Source organism: Oratosquilla oratoria, chromosome 9, assembly GCF_046742065.1.
Source record: "Oratosquilla oratoria isolate Oo_2021 chromosome 9, ASM4674206v1, whole genome shotgun sequence".
Classification (NCBI taxonomy): domain Eukaryota; kingdom Metazoa; phylum Arthropoda; class Malacostraca; order Stomatopoda; family Squillidae; genus Oratosquilla; species Oratosquilla oratoria.
The window spans coordinates 78427534-78452875 of NC_134785.1; the positions used below are offsets into that span (position 1 = coordinate 78427534).

Sequence of the window (25342 nt, forward strand, 5' to 3'; positions counted from 1 at the left end):
TTCTCACATATCTGCTTTACCACAAAAATCTGATCTACACAACTCCTACCTGTCCTAAATCCAGACTATTCCTCACCCATTACTCCCTCTGTTCCTCTCCTAATCCTCTCAATCAAGACCCTCCCATAAGCCTTCCCAACTACACTCAACAAGCTGATCCCTCTGAAACTACTACACTCACACTTGTCCCCCTTTCCCTTGTAAAGTGGAACTATACAGGCATTCCTCCAGTCCTCCAGCACTCTACCCTCTCTTAAACAAACATTAAATAACCTCACCAGCCAATCCACCATAACCGTACCTCCTTTTTTCAGGCATTCTGCATGGCATCCATCCAACCCAGGTGTCTTACCTGCTCTCATCATCTTAACAGCTGCTTTCACTTCATCTCTCCCTATTTCTCCTCCATTTTCCTCACTCATGACACATTTTCTTAGTGCTTCCCAATGCAACTACCTTTCCCTTCCTATCCTCCTTCACATTTAGCAATTCCCTAAAATATTCTACCTACCTTCCTCTCACTGCCTTCTCTTCCATTATCATCTCTCCACCTGCACCTTTTACCTTTTCTTCTCTACTTGATTCGCCTCCTCTTCCTCTTTTAATTTCTTTCCAAAACATCTTTTTATTACTTTAAAAAAATTCTGTCATACTGTTACCCCATTTCACATCTGCTCTCCTCTTTGCCTCCTTTATCTTATGCTTGACCTCCTTTCTCTTTACTTTGTATCTCTATGATTCCCTCATCCTAATTTGTAGCCAATCTATGAAAGCCTGCTTCTTCTCTTCTACACCCTTCCTTGCTTCCTCATCCTACCATTCACTACCCTTTCTTCTATTTCCTCCCGCCCTCCTTGATCTAATTACTATCTTTGCACACCTTATTACTCCCTCCTTGAACCATCCCCATTCCTCCTCCACTCCTACTTCTACTCTATCCTTCACTCCCTCCCACTCCTCTCTCAGCTTCCTCTTATACTCCTTTACTTTCTCATTTAAGCAGTTCACTCCAAGTACTGCCCTACCTTCTGCCCTTTTCCTCTTTCTCCACCTATTCTCCACTCTTATTTACCTTCCACCAGAAAATGATCTGATATTCCCCCACTCTCTCCCCTTAGAACATGTACATCCTTAACTCTTCCTACCATACTCCTGGTCACCACTATATAGTCCATTAATGCTCTATCTGCCACCCTTCCATCCAGCACCGTCTCCCATGTGTACTTATACTTGACTTTCTTCCGAAACACTGTATTTGCTATCATCAACTCTCTTTCGAGAGACAGCTCCACCATCAATTCTCCACTAAATTTTTTATCTGGAACTCCATACTTCCCAATCACTCCATCTATTGGTTCATTTCCTACCCTAGCATTAAAGTCTCCCAATACAACTACATTGACATTTCTCCCTAATCCCTCTATAAATTATCCAGAAAGCCTCCCTTTCCTCTACACTCTTCTCACTACCAGGCCCATACACACTTACAAAAACCCACATCTCCCTTCCCAGCTTCACCTTCATCCACATCAACCTTGAAGAAACCTCCTTCCACTCCACTACACGTTTACCTATCTCTTCACTTACTAGTATAGCCACCCCTTCTCTCCCTCGTCCTCTCTTCACTCCTGAGAACCTCCCAATCACACTCCCAAACTCCCACTCGCCCCTCCCTTTTAATTTAGCTTCACTCAAAGCCAATACATCCATCTTTCTTCTCACAAACATACTGCCTATCTCTTCCCTTTTATTCTCATCTGTACCACATCTATGCACATTAAAAGACCTAAACCTTAGGGTACTGGTTGGAAAACTCCTAGACCCTCTTATGCCTTTACTTTTTTTTTTTAAGAATGTCCCCTGTGGGGCTACAGGTAGCAGGATTCCTAGTCCTAACCCCCATCTTGTTTTTTGTCGCCTTTTACGACTCAAGTGGGAAGACTTGGTGGCAGTATTCTATCCCCCACCACAGGGTAGGATAAAAAAGGAAATGAATATTCAGAGAAATGGTACAGGACAGTAACAAGGGGTTTGGGGGACAGCATTATGGAGGGACAATCGTAGTATAATAAAAGTGTCATCATTTTCCTATGAACAGTCTTCCTCTATCACAGACAAAAATGATGTGTGGCTCTGGTCCGTAGTGACGCCCCCTAAAGTATCAACTGCATGCTACTTTGCCACAATAACATGCAGCCAATACCTCAATACACATTAAAACTTTTCCTCTCTACCTCTCTATTCCACATCTCTGCCCCATTCAAAACCATTGTGGTTACCATTAAATCAGCAAACAATTCACTCAAAATTCTTTGTTATACTCTTAGTATTCCCCCTTTAACCACTGTGAAGAACAGAAGAAATATAATTAAGAACACAATTCAGAGATAATAGACATAGACATAGACATAGAAGGGTCCCGGAAGAGGCTATTAAGCCTGTGACTCCGGCTCTAAATGACTAAAACTTAGGTCATCTGGGGTCTAGTGGTCACTGTGGTCTAGGTGTTTGTTATTTATTTGAGCTGTGTAATCGAATATTTGATCTTGATGTTTCCATACACTATCCAATCTCTTTTCAAAACTCACAACTGAATTTGCATTCACAACATGATCAGGAAGACTATTCCAGTTGTTCACAACACGACTGCAGAAAGTGAATTTCCTGATGTCCAATCTTGAGTCACTGAACCGGCAAGTTCAATAAATAATCCCCTGCTCACTTCACTATCATATAAATTGTTCACAATTTTAAAGGTTTCTATCATGTCCCCTCTTGATCTACGGTATGATAGTGTAGGAAGGTCTAATTTCCTCAATCATTCAGGGTAAGGCAAATCCTTCAGGCTAGGGACCAACTTTGTTGCTCTTCTTTGAACTGCTTCCACAGCCTCAATGTCCTTTTTCTTATATGGACACCATACCTGATTAGCGTATTCCAAATGTGGTCGGACTAGTGCAGTGTATAATGACTTGAATATGGTCTCGTTCAATGTTACGAAAGTTCTTCTTATTAGCCCAACTAATCTATTTGCCTTATTGATTTTCTCAGCCAAGTGTGCTGTGAACTTTAGCTCGTCATCAATTACAACTCCCAGATCCTTCTCTACTTTGATTCTCGTCAATTCTTCTTCCATAGAATATATCCTATTGTCCACATTTGATTTCCCAATTCTCATCACACTGCACTTCTTGGGATGAAATCTCATCACCCACTTCTCTGACCAGCTTCTCATCCTCATGAGATCTTCTTGCAATTTCTCACAGTCCTGGCTTTCATGAATCCTCCTGAATACTTTGGTGTCGTCTGCATACAAGAATAATTCGCTGTCGATTACAGAATCTGGCAAGTCATTAATATATAAAACAAACAGTAGCGGACCCAACACAGATCCCTGAGGTACACCGCTGACCACGTCCTTCCATTCTGACTCAACTCCATTGACAATCACTCTTTGTTTTCTATCATTGAGAAAGTCTGCTATCCATGACAAAATGTTTCCTCTGATGTTATAACTCTTGATCTTCTCAACTAGCCTTCTGTGGGGGACAGTGTCGAAGGCCTTCATGAAATCGCAGTATGCAACATCGACAGCTCCTCCTTCATCTAAAATCTGAGTCCATCTGTCCAAGACCATGATCATTTGTAGTACCATCGAACGCCCCTCCACAAATCCATACTGTTTGTTACTAATCAGCTTATTGCCCTTGAGATGTTCCAGAATCCTTTTCCTAATTATTGATTCCAATAACTTGCATATGACACATGTTAAGCTAACTGGTCTATAATTACCTGGGTCGCTTCTGTCACCTTTTTTGTATATTCTCTCTTTCTTATGACATTAGTTAAGAGATGAAATATTTAAAAGGAGTTTTAAGCTGTTAATCATAGTTTCACATTATTGTCATTTATCATGAAATTACACTTCACCAGTAATTATATTCCTTTCCCCAAAAAAGTATGCTCCATACTTTGAAAATAGTTTATTTGGAACCACAGAATAACTTTCAGACTTCAGTGAATTGCTGGGATCAATTTAATACCAAAATATGGGTGGAAAATGTGAAAAATGTGAAATATCTAAACATGAGAAAAATGTGAAAAAGGTATATTGTAAATGTACTTACATAATGAACATGTCCATGACTACAAATTCTGTCATAAAAAAATGTCCTAGAAACTGAAAGGCACACCAGTGACGTGAAATAGTTGACATGTTTCTTAGCTGGTAAAGAATGCAGAATATAATCTTAGAACAACCACCTATTAAGGACATAAAGACTAAACATACGAGTGCTCCAAGAAAAACCTTCACCAAAACTATTTAACATGATACTCCTAACCTAAAAACAAAGCACAACACAAAATTTTTCACATATACAGGTAAATTAATAACAGTAGTTCACTATTCCAATGAGGAAAGTTCCAACTTTTTGTCTTCCCTCTTATGTCTTGGGAACACCATGGCTGCTGCCCTTTGTATTATTCTATTTCTTATGAATATTTTTTTTATCTTTCTTATGATGTTGGGACACCACTGCTGTACATTCTAGTCTGGGACAAATCACTTTCTACTAATTTTTTCTTGTCCTCATCCATGTAATGAAGTGCCATTTTTATATTCTTTAGCAATCTATAAACCACTCCTGTTATTCTCTGTATTCGACTTTCTGGTGACAGATCAACCTTGATTAAAATCCCTAAATATTTTTCCTTCTTTGCCTCTGGGAAGACTAAACATACGAGTGCTCCAAAAAAAAAAAAAAAAAAAAAAAAAAAAAAAAAAATCACTAAAGCTATTTAACATGATACTCCTAACCTAAAAACAAAGCACAACACAAAAATTTTTGCATATACAGGTGAATTAATAACAGTAGTTCACTATTCCAATGAGGAAAGTTCCAACTTTTTGTCTTCCCTCTTACGTCTTGGGAACACCATGGCTGCTGCCCTTTGTATTATTTTATTTCTTATGAATATTTTTTTATCTTTCTTATGATGTTGGGACACCACTGCTGTACATTCTAGTCTGGGACAAATCACTTACAACTAATTTTTTCTTGTCCTCATCCATGTAATGAAGTGCCATTCTTATATTCTTTAGCAATCTATAAACCACTCCTGTTATTCTCTGTATATGACTTTCTGGTGACAGATCAACCTTAATTAAAATCCCTAAATCTTTTTCCTTCTTTGCCTCTGGAAAGGAGGAAATATATTTCCCATCTTATCTTGATTTAGACCATACACCAGTATAGAGCAAACTAAAAATACACATAAATGGAAAAGACAGACTTAAAAAAAAGAATTCAGAAGAAACCTAAACAAAGACTGAGGAAAAATTACAGGAAGAATACAACTGGTCTGAAGACCTGCTTACAGAATATGAAAGAAAACAAATGGAATGGTAGCAGTGAGCAAACTGAAAAAGGAAAGAAATGGCTGATGGACAAAAAAAGGAGAAAGCAGAAGGAACATTAAATTGATAAGCATGTTTTCTACAATTATAAAAAGCTTTTGATAGGGTCCTAAGAGGAAAGATGTGGACAAAAATACAGATTATTAGTGAAAGGCAACTCAGGACTATCATGAGAACATAGTCATTGAAAGAGCACTGTCTCAGGATGCACCAGCTATTGTATTTCCTGCCAAAGAAAACATATTGACATATAGCATGCACATATAATTTGGCTAGAAATATTTTGGAAAAACTAAAAAAAACATTTTCTGTGCTTCCCCTCAGTAGGGTTTTGGCAAAAGATTGTAGGTTATTGGGTATTCTCTTAATGAACTACTTAAACAAAACATTCAACTCTCCACATAAATACCTGAACTCACAGCTAACATGTAACTTAACCCCTTCGATATGATGACGCCTATGTGGGCGTCATGAGGAGTGAGTGGGTATATGAGGATGATGGCATTGATGTTTTGATTATATTTATTTTGTAGTTGTAGCTGAGTGACCCCCATATTCTGGGAACTGGCCTGATCGTATTTTCTGTGGTTATTAATATTCAGAGTGAAGGAGAATGAGCAATTCAGCTGTAACTTTATATTTTATAATGCGAATATTGTGATGCATCATTGTATGTCAGGCAGCTAATGCTGCCTGCAAGAATTTGACTTGTATTGAAGAGGTTAAGACAGTTTAAAAGTTTGTGGTGCAGCCTAGGTTTAAATGTACTGGAAGCACCCCTAAATGTAATATAAAAGTTTGACAATAACATTTGATTGTACAAAAAAGACAATAGAAATATTAACTTTATTTTAGTACATTTTGCTTTTAATTTCCCCACTATTAATTGAGTATAATGTTACAAATTACTATGTATCATATCAGTTCCAACAGACATTCCACAGAGCTCAATTGCCTTTCTATTGGCATCTCCCTAGTTCACTTGAATTTGTTTTGTCATTTGTCATTTGATAGGCTTATGATGGAGTAGACAGGAAGGCACTGTGGGAGGTCATGCAGATATATGGGATTGAGGAAAAGCTGTTAAGGGCTGTCAAGAGTTTACGAGAGTAGTAGAGCCTGTGTTAGAAGTGGAAATGGAGACAGCAAGTGGTTTGAAGTAAAGGTGAGGCAGCATCAGGGCTGTGTCATGTTCCCATGGCTGTTCAATGTTATATGGATGGGGTGGTGCGGTAGGTAAATGTGAGGGTAATGGACAGGCAATTGGAGAGATAGTGGGGAGAAGTGGGAGATGGTTGGAGATTGTGGAGAGAAGTGGGAGATGATTGGAGACAGTTATTGTTTGCAGACAACAATGCACTTTTGGTGGCCTGAGGAGGTATTAAGGCAGTTAGTGAAGGAGTTTGGGAAGGTATGTGATAGGAGAAAACTGAAGGTAAATGAGGTGAAAGGAAAAGAATGCTGCCACCAAGTATTCCCACTTGGATCGTAGGAGGCAAGAAAAACGGGACGGGGATTGGGACTAGGCATCCTTCTCCCTGGAGCCCCACAGGGGGTATTCCTAGAAAAAGTAAAGGCATAAGAGGGTCTAGGAGTTTTCCAACAAGCACCCTAAGGTTTGGGTCTTTTAATGTGCGTGGATGTGGTACAGATGAGAGTAAAGGGTAAGAGATAGGCAGTATGTTTGTGAGAAGAAAGGTGGATGTGTTGGCTTTTAGTGAAACTAAGATGAGAGGGAAGGGCAAGTGTGAGTTTGGGAGTGTAGATGGGAGGTTCTCAGGAGTGAATAGAGGACAAGGGAGAGAAGGGGTGGCTATACTAGTAAGTGAAGAGATAGGTAAATGTGTAGTGGAGTGGAAGGAGGTTTCTTCAAGGTTAATGTGGATGAAGGTGAAACTGGGAAAGGAGATGTGGGTTTTTGTAAGTGCGTATGGGCCTGGTAGTGAGAAGAGTGTACAAGAAAGGGAGGCTTTTTGGATAGATCTAAATGAGTGCATAGAGGGATTCGGGAGAAACGTCAATGTAGTAGTATTGGGAGACCTTAATGCTAGGGTAGGAAATGAACCAATTGATGGAGTGGTTGGGAAATGTGGAGTTCCAGGAAAGAATCATAGTGGAGAGTTGATGGTGGAGATGTGTCTAGAGAGTTGATGATAGCAAATACAGTGTTTCGGAAGAAAGTCAAGCTTAAGTACACATGGAAGAGGGTGCTGGATGGAAGGGTGGTAGACAGAGCATTAATGGACTATGTAGTGATAGATAGGAGTATAATAGGAAGAGTTAAGGATGTACATGTTCTAAGGGGAGAGAGTGGAGGAATATTAGATCATTTTTTGGTCGAAGGTAAGTTGAGAGTGGAGAATTGATGGAGAAAGAGGAAAAGGACAAAAGGTAGGGAGGTGTTTAGGGTGAACTCTTTAAATGAGAAGGAAGAGAGAAGGCATATAAGAACAAGCTGAGAGAGGAGTGGTTGGGAGTGAAGTATAGAGTAGAACTAGGGGTGGAGGAGGAATGGGGATGGTTCAAGGAGGGAGTCACAAAGTGTGCAAAGATGGTGTGTGGAACAAGAAGGATAGGAGGAAATAAAAGGAAGGGAAGTGAGTGGTGGGATGAGGAAACAAAGAAGGTTGTAGAAGAGAAGAAGTGAGCTTTCACAGATTGGTTACAAAATAGGACATGGGAGTCATATGAGAGGTACAAAGAAAAGAAAAGAGAAGTAAAGCAAAAGGTAAAGAAGGCAAAGAGGAGAGCAGATGTGAAATGGGGTAAGAGTATGACAGGAAATTTTGAAAGTAATAAAAAGATGTTTTGGAAAGAAATTAAGAGAGGAAGAGGAGGCGAATCCAAGTAGAGAAGAAAAGGTAAAAGGTATGGAGAGATGACAATGGAAGAGCAGACAGTAAGAGGAAGATGGGCAGAGTATTTTAGGGAGTTGCTAAATGTGAAGGAGGAGAGGGAGGGATAGGTAGTTGCAGTGGGAAGTGCTAAGAAAATTACCGTGATGAGTGAGGAAAATGGAGGAGAAATAAGGAACGATGAAGTGAAGGCACTTGTTAAGATGATGAAAGCAGGTAAGGCACCTGGTCTGGATGGATGCCATGCAGAATGTCTGAAAAATGGAGGTACAGTGATGGTGGACTGGCTGGTGAGGTTATGTAATGTTTGTTGGAGAGAGGGTACAGTGCAAGAGGACTGGAGGAGTGCCTGTATAGTTCCACTCTACAAGGGAAAAGGGTATAAGTGTGAGTGTAGTAGTTTCAGAGGGATTAACTTATTAAGTGTAGTTGGGAAGGCTTATGGGAGGATCTTGATTGAGAGGATTAGGAAATGAACAGAGGGAGTAATTGGTGAGGAACAGTGTGGATTTAGGACAGGTAGAGGTTGTGTAGATCAGAATTTTGTGGTAAGGCAGATATGTGAGAAAGCTATAGGAAAAGGTAAGGATATTTTTGGGCTTTTCTGGATCTGGAAAAGGCTTATGACAGGGTAGACAGGAAGGCACTATTGGAGGTTTTGCAGATAAGGGATAGGAGGAAAGCTTTTAGTTGTCAGATGTTTTTATGAGAGTAGTAGAGCATGTGTCAAGATTAGAAATGGAGAGAGTGAGTGGTTTGAGGTAAAGGTGGGACTTCGTCTGGGATGTGTTATGTCACCCTGGCTGTTCAACTTGTACATGGATGGGGTAGTGTGAGAGGTAAATGCAAGGGTGGTGGGTCAGGGATTGGAGATGGTTAAACAAAATGGAGAAAAGTGGGAGGTGAGCCAGCTGTTGTTTGCGGACAACACTGCACTTGTAGCATGATCTGAGGAGGGATTGAGGAAGTTAGTGATAGAGTTTGGGAATGTGTGTGATAGAAGAAAGCTGAAGATAAATGTGGGTAAAAGTAAGGTGATGAGATGTACAAGGGGTGAAAGTGGCAGTAGACTGGAAATGAGCATTAAGGGAGAGCGACTGGAGGAAGTGGATAGTTTTAGATACTTGGGTGTGAATGTGGCAGGGAAAGGTGGAGTGAAGGTGGAGGTAGAATGTAGATTGAGAGAAGCGAGTAAATGCTTTGGTGGATTAAAAAGTGTAATGAGGAATAGACATTTGGGAATGGAGGCTAAGAGGAGATTGTATGAAGGAGTGATTGTGCCAACAGCACTGTATGGGGCAGAAATATGGAACATAAGAGAGGAAGAGAGGAGTTTGAATGTGTTTGAGATGAGGTGTCTGAGAAGTAGGATGGGGGTTCCTAGGCTGGATAGAATGAGAAATGAGGAAGTGAGGAGGAGAACAGGGGTGGTAAGGGAGTTGGTAGATAGGGTGGATGAAAGAGTATTGGGATTGTTTGGACACATGGAAAGAATAAGTGAAGAAAAACTAGTAAAAGAGGTATGGAAGGCAGATGTGGAGGGAGCGAACATGAGGAGGCAACCTAGAATGAGATGGATATATGGGGTGAAAGGAGCTTTGTGGAAGAGGGGAATGTCTGTTGAGGAAGGACGGGAGAGGACAGAAGACGGGCGAATGGAGAATGGTTGTATATGGATGATGTGATGCATGAGGTGGAATGGATAGGGGGTGAGGTAGTATGTACGAGAAAAATTTGACGCAGCCCGAAGTGATTTCTCCCCATCTTTTCAGCATGAGGAGACGGAGGGGGGGGGAGGGGTGTCACTGAATTAATGAAGCAGCCTTGCTGTGGATGTGCTGTGTCCTAAGTCACTGCTTCTGACCCAGGGCAGTGGACAAGATGCAGGGATGACCTGTCATCCAGGGGGTGCCAAGATAGGAGGGAGGGCAGAGGGTGGAGGGGAGTGGCGTGTATTAGGGATGGAATGAGTGGGAATGGTTTTTATGCCTTTGTTTTTTGGTTACCTCCCTTGTAAGGGGGAAAAAGCCTTTGGGAATGGGAGATGACAGAATGAAGTAAGTCTAGAGAGAGGCTGAAAGGAAATGGACAGTTTTAAGTATTTGGGGTCACATATAGCAGGAAACTGAGAAGTGGAGGTAAACTATCGATTGGGAGAAGCAAATAAATGTCTTGGGGGGATTGAAAAGTATCATGAGAAATGGGCATCTGGGAATGGATACAAAGAAATTATATGAAGGGGTATGATAATATATGGGGTGGAGATTTGAAATTTAAAAGAGGCAGAAAGAAGGACAGGAGGAAATAGAAGGAAGGGTAGTGAATGATGGGATGAGGAAACAAAGAAGGTTGTAGAAGAGAAGAAGTGAGCTTTCACAGATTGGTTACAAAATGGGATGAGGGAGTCATATGAGAGGTACAAAGAAAAGAGAAGTAAAGCAAAAGGTAAAGGAGGTAAAGAGGAGAGCAGATGTGAAATGGGGTAAGAGTATGACAGAAAATGTTGAAAGTAATAAAAAGATGTTTTGAAAAGAAATTAAGAGGAAGAGGAGGCGAATCAAGTAGAGAAGAAAAGGTAAAAGGTGCAGATGGAGAGATGATAATGGAAGAGAGGGCAGTAAGGGAAAGATGGGCAGAATATTTTAGGCAGTTGCTAAATGTGAAGGAAGATAGGGAGGGAAAGATAGCTGCATTTCTTAGTGGGAAATGCTAAGAAAATGACCGTGATGAGTGAGGAAAATGGAGGAGAAATAAGGAAGGATGAAGTGAAAGCAGTTGTTAACCCCTTCCATACGGTGCCGCACACGTAGGCATCACAAGGAGCAAGTGGATTCGCGACGCTGCCATATCGGCGTCTTGATTATATTTATTGTAGTCACCCCTGTGTTTTAACATTCTCCCAAATGTGCCCTGAATCCCATTCTCTGTGGTTTTCAAAATTCGCGGGTGAAAGAGAGAACGATCGATATAAGCGGTGACTATATTTTATGATGCGAGTATTATTACGACACGTCGTACGGCTGGCATTGGCTGCTGCCCGCGAGATTTAAGTTCCGGTGTGAAGTGGTTAAGATGATGAAAGCAGGTAAGGCACCTGGTCTGGATGGATGCCATGCAGAATGTCTAAAAAAAGGAGATACAGTGATGGTGGACTGGCTGGTGAGGTTATTTAATGCTTGCTGGAGAGAGGGTAGAGTGCTGGAGAGAGGGTAGAGTGCCGGAGGACTGGAGGAGTGCCTGTATAGTTCCACTTTACAAGGGAAAAGGGGACAAGTGTGAATGTAGTAGTTTCAGAGGGATTAGCTTGTTAAGTGTAGTTGGGAAGGCTTATGGGAGGATCTTGATTGAGAGGATTAGGAGAGGAATAGAGGGAGTAATTGGTGAGGAACAGTGTGGATTTAGGACGGGTAGAGGTTGTGTAGATCAGATCTTTGTGGTAAGACAAATAGGTGACAAAGCTATAGGAAAGGGGAAGGATGTTTTTTGGGCCTTTATGGATCTGGAAAAGGCTTAGGACAGGGTAGACAGAAAGGCACTATGGGAGGTTTTGCGGATTTATGGGATAGGAGGAAAGCTTCTAGGAGCTGTCAAGAGTTTTTATGAGAGTAGTAGAGCTTGTGTCAGGATTGGAAATATAGAGAGTGAGTGGTTCGAGGTAAAGGTGGGACTTCGTCAAGGATGCATTATGTCACCCTGGCTGTTCAACTTATACATGGATGGGGTAGTGCAAGAGGTAAATGCAAGGGTAGTGGGTCAGGGATTGGAGATGGTTAAACAAAATGGAGAAAAGTGGGAGGTGAGCCAGCTGTTGTTTGCAGACGACACTGCGCTTGTGGCAGGATCAGAGGAGGGATTGAGGAAGTTGGTGACAGAGTTTGGGAGAGTGTGTGATAGAAGAAAGCTAAAGATAAATGTGGGTAAAAGTAAGGTGATGAGATGTACAAGGGGTGAAAGTGGCAGTAGACTGGAAGTGAGCATTAACCACTTCACTACGGGACTTAAATCTCGCGGGCAGCAGCCAATGCCCGCCGTACGACGTGTCGTAATAATACTCACATCATAAAATATAGTCACCGCTTATATCGATCGTTCTCTCTTTCACCTGTGAATTTTGAAAACCACAGAGAATGGGATTAAGGGCATATAAGGGAGAATGTAAAAACGCAGGGGCGACTACAATAAATATAATCAAGACGCCGATATGGCAGCGTCGCGAATCCACTTGCTCAAGACGCCTACGTGTGCGGCACCGTATGGTAGGGGTTAAGAGTGTGTGACTGGAGGAATTGGATAGTTTTAGATACTTGGGTGCAAATGTGGCAGGAAAAGGTGGAGTGAAGGTGGAGGTAGAATGTAGATTGAGAGAAGCGAGTAAATGCCTTGGTGGATTAAAAAGTGTAATGAGGAATAGACATTTGGAAATGGATGCTAAGAGGAGACTGTATGAAGGAGTGATTGTGCCAACAGCACTGTATGGGGGAGAAACATGGAACATAAAGAGAGGAAGAGAGAAGGAGTTTGAATGTGTTTGAGATGAGGTGTCTGAGAAGTATGGTGGGGGTTACTAGGCTAGATAGAGTGAGAAATGAGGAGGTGAGGAGAAGAACAGGTGTGGAAAGGGAGTTGGGAGATAGGGTTGATGAAAGAGTATTAGGATGGTTTGGACACATGGAAAGAATGAGTGAAGAAAGACTAGTAAAAGAGGTATGGAAGGCAGATGTAGAGGGAGTGAACATGAGGGGACGTCCTAGGATGAGGTGGATGGATGGGGTGAAGGGGGCTTTAGGGAAGAGGGGAATGTCTGTTGAGGAAGGATGGGAGAGGACAGAAGACAGAGGCGAATGGAGAATGGTTGTATATGGATGATGTTGTGATACATGAGGTGGAATGGGCGGGGGGATGGGGGGAGTGAGGTAGTATGTGTGAGCAAAATTTGACGCAGTCCAAAGGGATTTCTCCCCGTCTTCTCCTTTTATGCATGGGGGGACGGAGAGGGGGGGTCGCCGATTTAATGAAGCGGCCTTACTGTGGATGCGCTGTGTCTTGCAACACTGCTTCTGACCCAGGGCAGTGGACAAGGTGCAGGGATGAGCCATCATCCAGGATGTGCTAAGATAAGAGGGAGGGTGGAGGGGTGTGGAGTGTATTCAGGGATGGAATGGGTGGGAATGATTTTAAGATTTTCCTTTTTTCTACCTCCCTTGTAAGGGGGAAGAAGCCTTGGTATATGTATGTATGTATGTAGAAAGAAGTTTAAATGTATTTGAGATGAAGTATCTGAAAAGTATGATAGGGGATTACAGTATTGGATAGATTGAGAAATGAGGTGAGGAAGAGAGCAGGGGTGGAGAGGGAGCTGGCTGACATAACTGATGAAAGAGTATTGGGATGATTTGGACACATAGAATGAATGAGTGAAAAAAAGTTTTACAAAAGAGGTGTGGAAAGCAGAAGTGGATGGAGTGAACTTGAGGGAATGACAAAGGATGAGATGGATGGATAGGGTGATAGGGGCTTAGAGCAAGGAAGGGAGAAGAAAGGGGATAGGGGTGAATAGAGAATAGTTGTATATGGATGATACTTTGACACAGTCCAAAGGGAATTCTCCCTGTTTTCTCTATTTTCTACATGAGGGGATGGGGAAGGGGGGTTGCTGTGTAAGTGAAGCAGCCCTGGTGTGGATGAAATTGTAAGCCAGTTTGGTAGCCAGGTACAGAGGAGCCATTGGTTTTCTACAAGAAAAACCTTGGGTAATGACTTGATTGAGTGATCCAATTACAACTGCACACATCTAAATTTACAACTAAAACAATGTAATATTACTTACCCCACCACCAGCACTTAACCAGTAGGACAGCCACCATGAACTGAATGTAGTTGAACCCACATTAGCAGCAAATGTGAGAATGACAAGGGATGCAATGATATAGCCTCCAGCAGCATGGATGTATGACTTATACACAGACATTGGGATGTTGCCCTTCTCCAGCTTCTCTTCTGTCATCAACTGACCTAATCAGGAAACATGGAAAAAAAATAATAATAAATAAAAAAATAATAATAATAATACATACATATACCAAGGCTTTTTCCCCCTTACAAGGGAGGTAGCCAAAAAAGGAAAAGGCATAAAATCATTCCATCCCCGAATACACTCCACACCCCGCCACCCTCCCTCTTATCTTAGCACATCCTGGATGACGGGTCATCCCTGCACCTTGTCCACTGCCCTGGGTCAGAGGCAGTGTTGCAAGACACAGCGCATCCACAGCAAAGCCGCTTCATTAAATCGGCGACTCCCCCTCTCAGTCCGCCCATGCATAAAAGGAGAAGACGGGAAGAAATCCCTTTGGGCTGCGTCAAATTTTGCTCACACATACTACCTCACTCCCCCCATTCCACCTCATGCATCACGACATCATCCATATACAACCATTCTCCATTCACCCGTCTTCTGTCCTCTCCCGTCCTTCCTCAACAGACATTCCCCTCTTCCCCAAAGCCCCCTTCACCCCATCCATCCACCTCATCCTAGGATGTCCCCTCATGTTCACTCCCTCCACATCTGCCTTCCATACCTCTTTTACTAGTCTTTCTTCACTCATTCTTTCCATGTGTCCAAACCATCCTAATACTCTTTCATCAATCCTATCTCCCAACTCCCTTTCCACCCCTGTTCTCCTCCTCACCTCCTCATTTCTCACTCTATCTAACCTAGTAACCCCCATCCTACTTCTCAGACACCTCATCTCAAACACATTCAAACTCCTTCTCTCTTCCTCTCTTATGTTCCATGTTTCTGCCCCATACAGTGCTGTTGGCACAATCACTCCTTCATACAGTCTCCTCTTAGCATCCATTCCCAAATGTCTATTCCTCATTACACTTTTTAATCCACCAAGGCATTTACTCGCTTCTCTCAGTCTACATTCTACCTCCACCTTCACTCCACCTTTCCCTGCCACATTTGCACCCAAGTATCTAAAACTATCCACTTCCTCCAGTCGCTCTCCCTTAACCCCTTCCATACGGTGCCGCCTACGTAGGCGTCATGAGGAGCAAGTGGATACGCGAGGCTGCCATATCGGCGTCTTGATTACATTTATTGTAGTTGTCCCTGCGTAACTGACATACTCTCTAAACTGGCTACATCACATTTTCTATGGTTATCGAAATTCACAGGTGAAAGAGAGAACGATCGATATAAGGGGTGACTATTTTTTATGATGCGAGTATTATTTCGCAACATCGTACGTCTGGCAGCTAATGCTGCCCACTAGATTTTTGCCCGGATGAAGTGGTTAATGCTCACTTCCAGTCTACTGCCACTTTCACCCCTTGTACATCTCATCACCTTACTTTTACCCACATTTATCTTTAGCTTTCTTCTATCACATATTCTCCCAAACTCTGTCACCAGCTTCCTCAATCCCTCCTCCGATCCTGCCACAAGCGCAGTGTCGTCTGCAAACAACGGCTAGCTCACCTCCCATTTTTCTCTATTTTCTTTAACCATCTTCAATCCCTTGCCCACTACCCTTGCATTTACCTCTCGCACTACCCCCATCCATGTATGAGTTGAACAGCCAGGGTGACATAACGCATCCTTGACGAAGTCCCACCTTTACCTCGAACCACTCACTCTCTCTATTTCTAATCCTGACACAAGCTCTACTACTCTCATAAACACTCTTGCCAGCTCCTAGAAGCCTTCCTCCTATGCCATATATCTGCAGTACCTCCCAAAGTGCCTCTCTCTACCCTATCGTAAGCCTTTTCCAGATCCATAAAAGCCCAAAAAACATCCTTCCCCTTTCCTATAGCTTTGTCACCTATTTGTCTTACCACAAAGATCTGATCTACACAACCTCTACCCGTCCTAAATCCACACTGTTCCTCACCAATTACTCCCTCTATTCCTCTCCTAATCCTCTCAATCAAGATCCTCCCATAAGCCTTCCCAACTACACTTAACAAGCTAATCCCTCTGAAACTACTACATTCACACTTGTCCCCTTTTCCCTTGTAAAGTGGAAATATACAGGCACTCCTCCAGTCCTCCGGCACTCTACCCTCTCTCCAGCAAAAAAAAAAAAAAAAAAAAGGTTTTGACAAAATGTAAGGATGTATTGTATGCTTTTATGAACTCTGAGAAGGCAAATGATAGGGTTGCTGGAGATGCTTTGTTGAGTGTTTGTGGATGAATGGGATAGGGAAAAATTTAAATAGGGGAGTCAAATAATTTTACATAAGTACTAGAGTCATGTGTGAAGGTCAGGAATGGAGAGTCAGTAGCTGAAGGTGAATGTGGGTCTGCATCAGGATTGTGTGATGTTACCAGGATTATTGGTTGTTGAGGTAGTCTGTTGGAACTGCATCAGGATTGAGTTGATCATAGAATATTCAGATGAGATAGGCATATGGAAAGAATGAGTGAGGAAAAACTATCAAAAAGGGTGGAGAAAGCAGAAGTGAATAGAGAGAATCTGAGGAGTATACCAAGAATGAAGTGGATGGATGAAGTGAAGAGGACACTGGATGCAAGAGAAATGTCTATTGAGCATGAAAGAGAGAGTACACAAGACAGGAGTAAATGGTGAGTGGATGTAAATGGATGAGGCAGTGCCACTCTAAGGAATCTCTACTTGTGTTCTATACATTTCTCAATTTTATGAAGGCAGGGGGGTTGGGGGTCTCCATGTAATTAACTGGTGTGCATAAGGGTAAGACAGTTCCAGATCTCGAGCCTAGCTGTGAAAGTGCTAAGTCTTGCTGCAATGGCTCTGACCTGAGTGGTGTAATGTGGAGACAGATGACCCTTCATTTGCAAATTGTAAAGATGGTGGGGAGAATGAATGGATATTAGGATGGGTGTAGGATGAGTGTAGGGTAGATATATGCCTTAACTCAGCCACTCCCCTTACATAGGGAAAAGGCCTTTAAATATATGTAATTACAAGTACACAAATTCTTGCAAGAATGCAGATGCTTACAAAATTAATATCTACAGGTTACAATGTTACCAAGACCAATTTCAATATTTGCATGTAATTTCTTCCATTCTAGTGATTTCAACAACTTCAGTTCAATGATGCTGACATAGGCATCATGAGGCACAAGTGGGTATGCAAGGATGCTGGTGTTGGTGTCTTGATTATATATATATATTTTCTAGTACATAAGAACATAAGAATGAAGGAGACTGCAAGAGACCATAAGGCCTATACTAGGCAGCTCCGTATCCATCACCACCTGTCATCCCCATCCATAAAGTTTTCTAATTGTTTAAAACAACTGATAGTTTCAGCGCTCACTACATGGTTACTAAGTCTATTCCATTCATTGACCATCCTATTAGTAAACCAATTCTTGCCTATTTCCTCCTTAAATCTAAATTTGTCCATTACTGCGAGTCCTGCCCTACTGATTTAATATGATGACTTTATTTGCATCGCCCTTATTGCCTTTGATCCACTTGAACACCTCTATTAGATCACCCCACACTCTGCATCTTTCCAGAGTGTAAGTTATGGTGCCTAAGCCTCTCTTCATAAGGCAAATTTCTGAGTCCATGTATCATTTTGGTCATTCTTCTCTATACTGATTCTAGTGATTTGATGTCCATTCTGTAGGATGGAGACCAAAACTGTACCACATAGTCAAGGATGGGTCTAACTATTGCTGGATAGAGTTTGATAATTACCTCTGCACTTCTATTCGTTACTGTCCTAACAATGAAACCTAATGCTCTGTTAGCTTTATTCCTGGCACTAATGCACTTTTTCCTGGTTTTAAGGTCATGAGTTACTCCCAGATTCAGTGAACTGGTTTGATCATGTTTTCTGTGTTTATTATTACTCAGAGTAAAAGAGTAATACAGCAGTGACTTTACATTTTATATTGCGAGTAGTGTGATGCAAATTACATATGGCAGGCGATGCTGTGCTCAAGAATTTGAGTCGTACTGAAGTAGTTAACCACCTACTACACTGATATTATATAATCTATTCTTCTATAAACCATTCATATACATCTAAGGGATCTCAGCAATTTCTATACATCATCAGGAATACATATATATATATAACAAAGGCTTTTTTTCCCCCTTATAAGGAAAGTAACCAAAAAACAAAGGCATAAATACCACTCCCACCCATTCCATCCCTATCACACTCCACTCCCATCCACCCTCTTATCTTGGCACCTCCTGGATGATGGGTCATCAATCCATCTTGTCCACTGCCTTGGCAACCCCCCCTCTCCATCCCCTCATGCAGAAAAGGAGATGGGGAGAAATCCCTTCGGGCTGCATCAAATTTTTCTCACACATACTCTCTCACCCCCCATCCCCCACCCACTCCGTCTCATGCATCACAATATCATCCTTATACAACCATTCTCCACTCACCCCTGTCTTCTATCTTCTCCCATCCTTCCTCAACTGACATTCCCCTCTTCCCCAAAGCCCTTTTTACCCCATCCATCCATCTCATCCTAGGTCGCCCCTTCATATTTACTCCTTCCACACCTCTTTTACTAGTATATCTTTACTCATTCTTTCCATGTGTCCAAACCATCCTAATACTCTTTCATTAACCCTATCTCCCGACTCCCTTTCCACCCCTGTTCTTCTACTCACTTCATTTCTCACTCTATCCAGCCTAGTAACCCCCATCATACTTCTCAGACACCTCATCTCAAACACATTCAAACTCCTTCTCTCTTCCTCTCTTATGTTCCATGTTTCTAGCCCATACAGTGCTGTCAGCACAATCACTCGTTCATACAATCTCCTCTTAATATTCATTCCCAAATGTCTATTCCGCATTACACTTTTTAATTCACCAAGGCATTTACTCGCTTCTCTCAATCTACATTCTACCTCCACCCCCACTCCTCCCTTTCCTGCCACATTCGCACCCAAGTATCTAAAACTATCCACTTCTTCCCGTCTCTCTCCCTTAATACTCACTTCCAGTCTGCTGCCACTTTCACCCTTATATATCTCATCACCTTTTACCCACATTTATCTTCAACTTCTTTTTCACACACTTTCCCAAACTGTCACCAACTTCCTCAATACCTCCTCTGATCCTGCTACAAGTGCAGTGTTGTCCACAAACAACAGCTGGCTTACCTCCCACTTTTCTCCATTTTTCCTAACCATCTCCAATCCCTGACTCACCACCCTTGCATTTACCTCTCAAACCACCCCATGTATAAACTGAACAACCAGGATGACATAACACATCCCTGACAAAGTCCCACCTTTATCTCAAACCACTCACTATCTCAGGAATAAAAGAAATAAAATGAAAGATGCTATAAAAATTACCTTTCTTTATTTCTGCAGTCACAGAATTTTTGTTCAATTGTCCACTCTTTTTCAGTCTTGTCAAAAATGATGCCACACTATCAGCTGTAACTTGCTTCTCTACTCTATTTCTGTAAAGAAAGTTTATATACATACATAATAACATGTAGGTTCAAGTATTTGTACATGTCTGAAAGTACATACATACATATACCAAGGCTTTTTCCCCCTTACAAGGGAGGTAGCCAAAAAGGAAAAGGCATAAAATCATTCCCACCCATTCCATCCCTAAATACACTCCACACCCCCTCCACCCTCCCTCTTATCTTAGCACCTCCTGGATGACGGGTCATCCCTGCACCTTGTCCACTGCCCTGGGTCAGAAGCAGTGTCGCAGTGTCTGAGAGTGATATACCATTAATGTTTACCTGAAAGTTGTTGGTCTGCTGCAAGAGAGACCAAGAGGAAGGGATTGACTGATTGATCTGAAAGTGATATATCATGATATGAATTAGTGGGGTTGCTAGTGAGGTTGCTTAATGTGTGTCTAAGGGAGGCCAGAGGACTGATCAAGTGCCTGTATTGTCCTGCTTTACAAAGGAAATGGGAATAAATGTGATTGTAGTAGTTTTAGAGGGATCAGTTTGTTGAGTGTAGTTGGGAAGGCTTATGAGAGGCTTTTAACCCTGGACAGGTAGCGTTGTGTCAGATCCGCACCAAGGCGCTGCGCAAAACACATTTTTTTTGTTTCTGCGCATAGACGCCTAGCATGATCTCACTTGTATTTCAGGGACTGTTAGTCATTCACCGGCCTCAGTGGAAGCAACATTTGTGTCACCTCTGCTCCGCCACCTTCACCCACTATCGCCCTCCAAAGTTGTAAATGGTGCATATCTAACACCACACTACCGTTACTCGGGTAAGTCACGCAATTGCAAAAGTTTTGCATTTTGCATTACTGCATTATTACTTAGTGAAATATTTCTATTGTGTTTATCGGAAAATATCAGTGAATGGTGTAGCTACCCGTACCAATCACCATATTGGAACGGAGGGCAGCAAAAATGTGATTTTGAGGCTAATTTCTAGTTTGCAATTTTTTTCTATTATCAGATTTCAGCATGGCAAAGAGAACCCTGACGGAGGAGGAGTATTTGCAGGCCCTTTTCGTGAGTAGCGATGAAGAAGAGCCTTCTACAGTGACTTTTGAGGCATATGCCCTCTCTGCTCTTCCTCTTCTAATGCCAGGACCAAGCTTCTGTGTGCAAAGTGCCATAAACCTGCATGTAACTTGCATGTCAACTACATCTGTGACCAGTGCCATCGCGCGTGGTAAGTTTCACGAATGATTTTTTTTTACCAGTTTATACTTACTAGATATAACTTTTAACATTTTTACCCTCATCTAGGGCCATTGTAGATTACTTTTGCAAAATTTCATGCATATCCATCAATTATTAGTACTCTAAATATGCCTTTCTTTTACGTAAATTGCGCACAGTAAGGATTACATTAAAACTAAGCCTTTTTTTTTTTAGTTTATAATCACTAAATATAATTTTCTAAGGTTTTGTCATCATCTAGGATCATTGTAGATGACTTCTGGAAAATTTCATCCAGATCTAATAAGTATTACTACTATAGATATAGCCTTCCTTTCACACCAAAATTTTTAGTGATTTTGTACATAAAAAAATTAACCGCTTTTTCTTTTCTTTACAGATTTTGCAGTTTTGCTCCAATCAACAATGTTTTTACATCAATCAACTCAAGAACTCTTCTACTTTTAAGAAAACACTTGTTATAAGTGGAATTTGGTATTCTAAAGTGTACAGTGCCTGTTATTTGACCAAATGTCTATTTTTACCATTTTTTTCGTAATCATGTAAGTAAAGTGTTATTTTTATATTCAGCGTTTTTTTTCTCCTTCACCAGTAGAAAGTAGAGTCTTTATATTAGTGGACTATAAAAAAATAAATAAAGAAGGGCATAATGGTAACTGGGTATAAGCGCCCAAAGTGAAAGTAAGAGATATGACACCACGCTACCTGTACCGGGAGAGTTTGTCCACGCTACCTGTCCAGGGTTAATTGAAGGGATTAGGAAAGACAGAGGGAGTAATTGGTGAGAAACAGTGCGAGTTTAAGAAAGGTAGAGGATGTAGGGTAGGTGTACCAATGGAGACGCACTTGCCCTATGCAGACGCATTTGACACAAAAAAACTTCTACCTGCCGATGGTGAATAGATAGGAGTATAACTATAGGCTCAAAAAATCACTTAACTATCCCCTGCATGCAATGGGAAACAGTTTCTGATGAACAAGTGTACATAAAACCATGCACAAGCCACCTGCAAAAAATGGAATAAAAATCTGTTACGGAACAGTAAATCTTAGGTTTTCGTAAGGATTCTTTCAAAAACAGTACTTTTTTTTTATTTCATCTCCAGCAGTCATGTACCTATTTGGATTAGGAAAGTAAGACTATGTCACATTATGAAGGGATAGTTAAGTGATTTTTTGAGCCTATAATTATGCTCCTATCTATTCAGCATCGGCATGTAGAATTTTTTTTTTGTGTCAAATGCATCTGCATAGGGCAAGTGTGTCTCCATTGGTATGCATACCCTATGGGTTAAATTTTTGTATTTACCTAGTTGTATTATACAGGAAGAGGAGTTATGCTCTGTGTGGGCAGCTGTTCTTTTTCAGGTCTCTTCTATAGTTATCCTTTTTGAGTTTCATTGCATGTCCTCTTGTTTTTCCTCTGTCCCACTTTAATAAGTCCTCAAGGCATTCTTTTCCTTTCATAATTTTGTAGATGGTTAGTAGGTCCCCTAGTTCTCTTCTTTGTTCCAGGGTTGGCAATTCCAGTTCGGCCAGTCTTTGTTCATGTCAGGGTTTGAAAGTGTTGGGGCCATCTTTGTCATTGCTCTTTGCATTCTTTTTAATTTTCTTATATTCTTTTTTGTACTGGGTGACCATATCAGCGCTGCATATTCCAGTTTTGGTCTGATCAGTGTTTGTCAAGAAGGACAGGGGGAAATAGAAGAAAGGGTAGTGAATGGTGGGATGAGGAAACGAAGAAGGTTGTAGAAGAGAAGAAGCGAGCATTCACAGATTGGTTACAAAAGAGGACGGGGGAGTCGTATGAGACGTACAAAGAAAAGAAAAGAGAAGTAAAGCAAAAGGTAAAGGAGGCAAAGAGGAGAGCAGATGTGAAATGGGGTAGGAGTATGACAGAAAATTTTGAAAGTAATAAAAAGATGTTTTGGAAAGAAATTAAGAGAGGAAGAGGAGGCGAATCAAGTAGAGAAGAAAAGGTAAAAGGTACAGATGGAGAGATGATAATGGAAGAGATGGCAGTAAGGGGAAGATGGGCAGAATATTTTAGGGAGTTGCTAAATGTGAAGGAGGATAGGGAAGGAAAGATAGTTGCAGTGGGAAATGCGAAGAAAATGAGAGTGATGAGTGAGGAGAATGGAGGAGAAATAGGGAAGGATGAGGTGAAGGCAGTTGTAAAGATGATGAAAGTAGGTAAGGCACCTGGTCTGGATGGATGCCATGCAGAATGTCTGAAAAAGGGAGGTTCAGTGATGGTGGACTGGTTGGTGAGGTTATTTAATGTTTGCTGGAGAGAGGGTAGAGTACCGGAGGACTGGAGAAGTGCCTGTATAGTTCCTCTTTACAAGGGAAAAGGGGACAAGTGTGAATGTAGTAGTTTCAGAGGGATTAGCCTGTTAAGTGTAGTAGGGAAGGCTTATGGGAGGATCTTAATTGAGAGGATTAGGAGAGGAACAGAAGGAGTAATTGGTGAGGAACAGTGTGGATTTAGGACAGGTAGAGGTTGTGTAGATCAGATCTTTGTGGTAAGACAGATATGTGAGAAAGCTATAGGAAAGGGGAAGGATGTTTTTTGGGCTTTTATGGATCTGGAAAAGGCTTATGATAGGGTAGACAGAAAGGCACTGTGGGAGGTTATGCAGATTTATGGGATAGGAGGAAAGCTTTTGGGAGCTGTCAAGAGTTTTTATGAGAGTAGTAGAGCATGTGTCAGGATTAGAAATGGAGAGAGTGAGTGGTTTGAGGTAAAGGTGGGACTTCGTCAAGGATGCGTTATGTCGCCCTGGCTGTTCAACTTATACATGGATGGGGTGGTGCGAGAGGTGAATGCTAGGGTAGTGGGTCAGGGATTGGAGATGGTTAAAGAAAATGGAGAAAAGTGGGAGGTGAGCCAGCTGTTGTTTGCGGACGACACTGCGCTTGTGGCAGGGTCAGAGGAGGGATTGAGGAAGCTGGTGGCAGAGTTTGGGAGAGTATGTGATAGAAGAAAGCTAAAGATAAATGTGGATAAAAGTAAGGTGATGAGATGTACAAGGGGTGAAAGTGGCAGTAGACTGGAAGTGAACATTAAGGGAGAGCGACTGGAGGAAGTGGATAGTTTTAGATACTTGGGTGCAAGTGTAGCAGGAAAAGGTGGAGTGAAGGTGGAGGTAGAATGTAGATTGAGAGAAGCGAGTAAATGCCTTGGTGGATTGAAGAGTGTAATGAGGAATAGACATTTGGGAATGGATGCTAAGAGGAGACTGTATGAAGGAGTGATTGTGCCAACAGCACTGTATGGGGCAGAAACGTGGAATATAAGAGAAGAAGAGAGAAGGAGTTTGAATGTGTTTGAGATGAGGTGTCTGAGAAGTATGGTGGGGGTTACTAGGCTGGATAGAGTGAGAAATGAGGAGGTGAGGAGGAGAACAGGGGTGAAAAAGGATTTGGGAGATAGGGTTGATGAAAGAGTATTAGGATGGTTTGGACACATGGAAAGAATGAGTGAAGAAAGACTAGTAAAAGATGTATGGAAGGCAGATGTGGAGGGAGTGAACATGAGGGGATGTCCTAGGATGAGGTGGATGGATGGGGTGAAGGGGGCTTTGGGGAAGAGGGGAATGTCTGTTGAGGAAGGAAGGGAGAGGACGGAAGACAGAGGTGAGTGGAGAATGGTTGTATATGGATGATGTTGTGACTGCATGAGGAGGAATAGGCGGGGGGGTGGGGGCCGGGGTAGTATGTGTGAGTAAATTTTGACGCAGCCCGAAGGGATTTCTCCCCGTCCTCGCCTTATATGCAGAGGGGGACGGAGAGGGGGGGGTCGCCGATTAAATGAAGCGGCCTTGCTGTGGATGTGCTGTGTCTTGCGACACTGCTTCTGACCCAGGGCGGTGGGCAGGGTGCAGGGATGACCCGTCATCCAGGAGGTGCTCAGATGAGAGGGAGGGTGGGAGGGGTGTGGAGTGTATTTAGGGATGAAATGGGTGGGAGTGTTTTTATGCCTTTCCCTTTTTGGCTACCTCCCTTGTAAGGGGGAAAAAGCCTTGGTATATGTATGTATGTATGTCATATTTTCTAAATCATTTCCTTATCCAGGTATTTAAAGGCCACCTTTATTGATCTCAACAAATTGTATGTTTCTCCAACTATTTTATTTATATGTTTATCTGGCAACATGTCTTTGGTGATGATTACTCCTAGGTCCCTTTCATAATTTACTTTCTCTTTGATAACTTTGTGTCATCCGTAAAGCAGTTCATGTAACTTTCAATATCTTGATCCATGTCATTTACATATATAGTAAATATTATCGGAGCTAGTACTGACCCCTGTGGGACGCCACTACTCATTTCTTCCCATTTTGAATATTTGTCTCTGAGCATTACTCTCATTTTTCTTCCATGTGGTAAGGTAGATTTGTGAGAAGGCT

The 25342-nt window shown here is 41.9% G+C and overlaps 2 protein-coding genes across 7 annotated transcripts in view; one reads left to right on the forward strand and one right to left on the reverse strand.

Moving 5' to 3' along the window:
• LOC143028633 (uncharacterized) overlaps nucleotides 1-20841 on the forward strand; it is a 40136-nt gene extending 19295 nt beyond the window's left edge. The window contains exons 5-6 of the mRNA XM_076191044.1: nucleotides 20379-20507; nucleotides 20702-20841. Of these exons, the coding sequence (XP_076047159.1) occupies nucleotides 20379-20471 (93 nt within the window). The 3' untranslated portion in view covers nucleotides 20472-20507; nucleotides 20702-20841. The remainder of the gene's footprint in view (nucleotides 1-20378; nucleotides 20508-20701) is intronic.
• The window catches only part of LOC143028632 (ATP-binding cassette sub-family C member 5-like), a 328912-nt gene that overhangs the window by 53122 nt on the left and 250448 nt on the right, over nucleotides 1-25342 (reverse strand). For 5 of the 6 annotated variants that reach the window (XM_076191041.1, XM_076191039.1, XM_076191036.1 and 2 more), the window contains 3 exons: nucleotides 20017-20073; nucleotides 19610-19719; nucleotides 14102-14286 (listed from right to left, as the gene is read on the reverse strand). In XM_076191041.1, coding sequence (XP_076047156.1) covers nucleotides 14102-14286; nucleotides 19610-19719; nucleotides 20017-20073 — 352 coding nt within the window. The remainder of the gene's footprint in view (nucleotides 1-14101; nucleotides 14287-19609; nucleotides 19720-20016; nucleotides 20074-25342) is intronic. The other variant, XM_076191038.1, reaches the window with a different exon arrangement.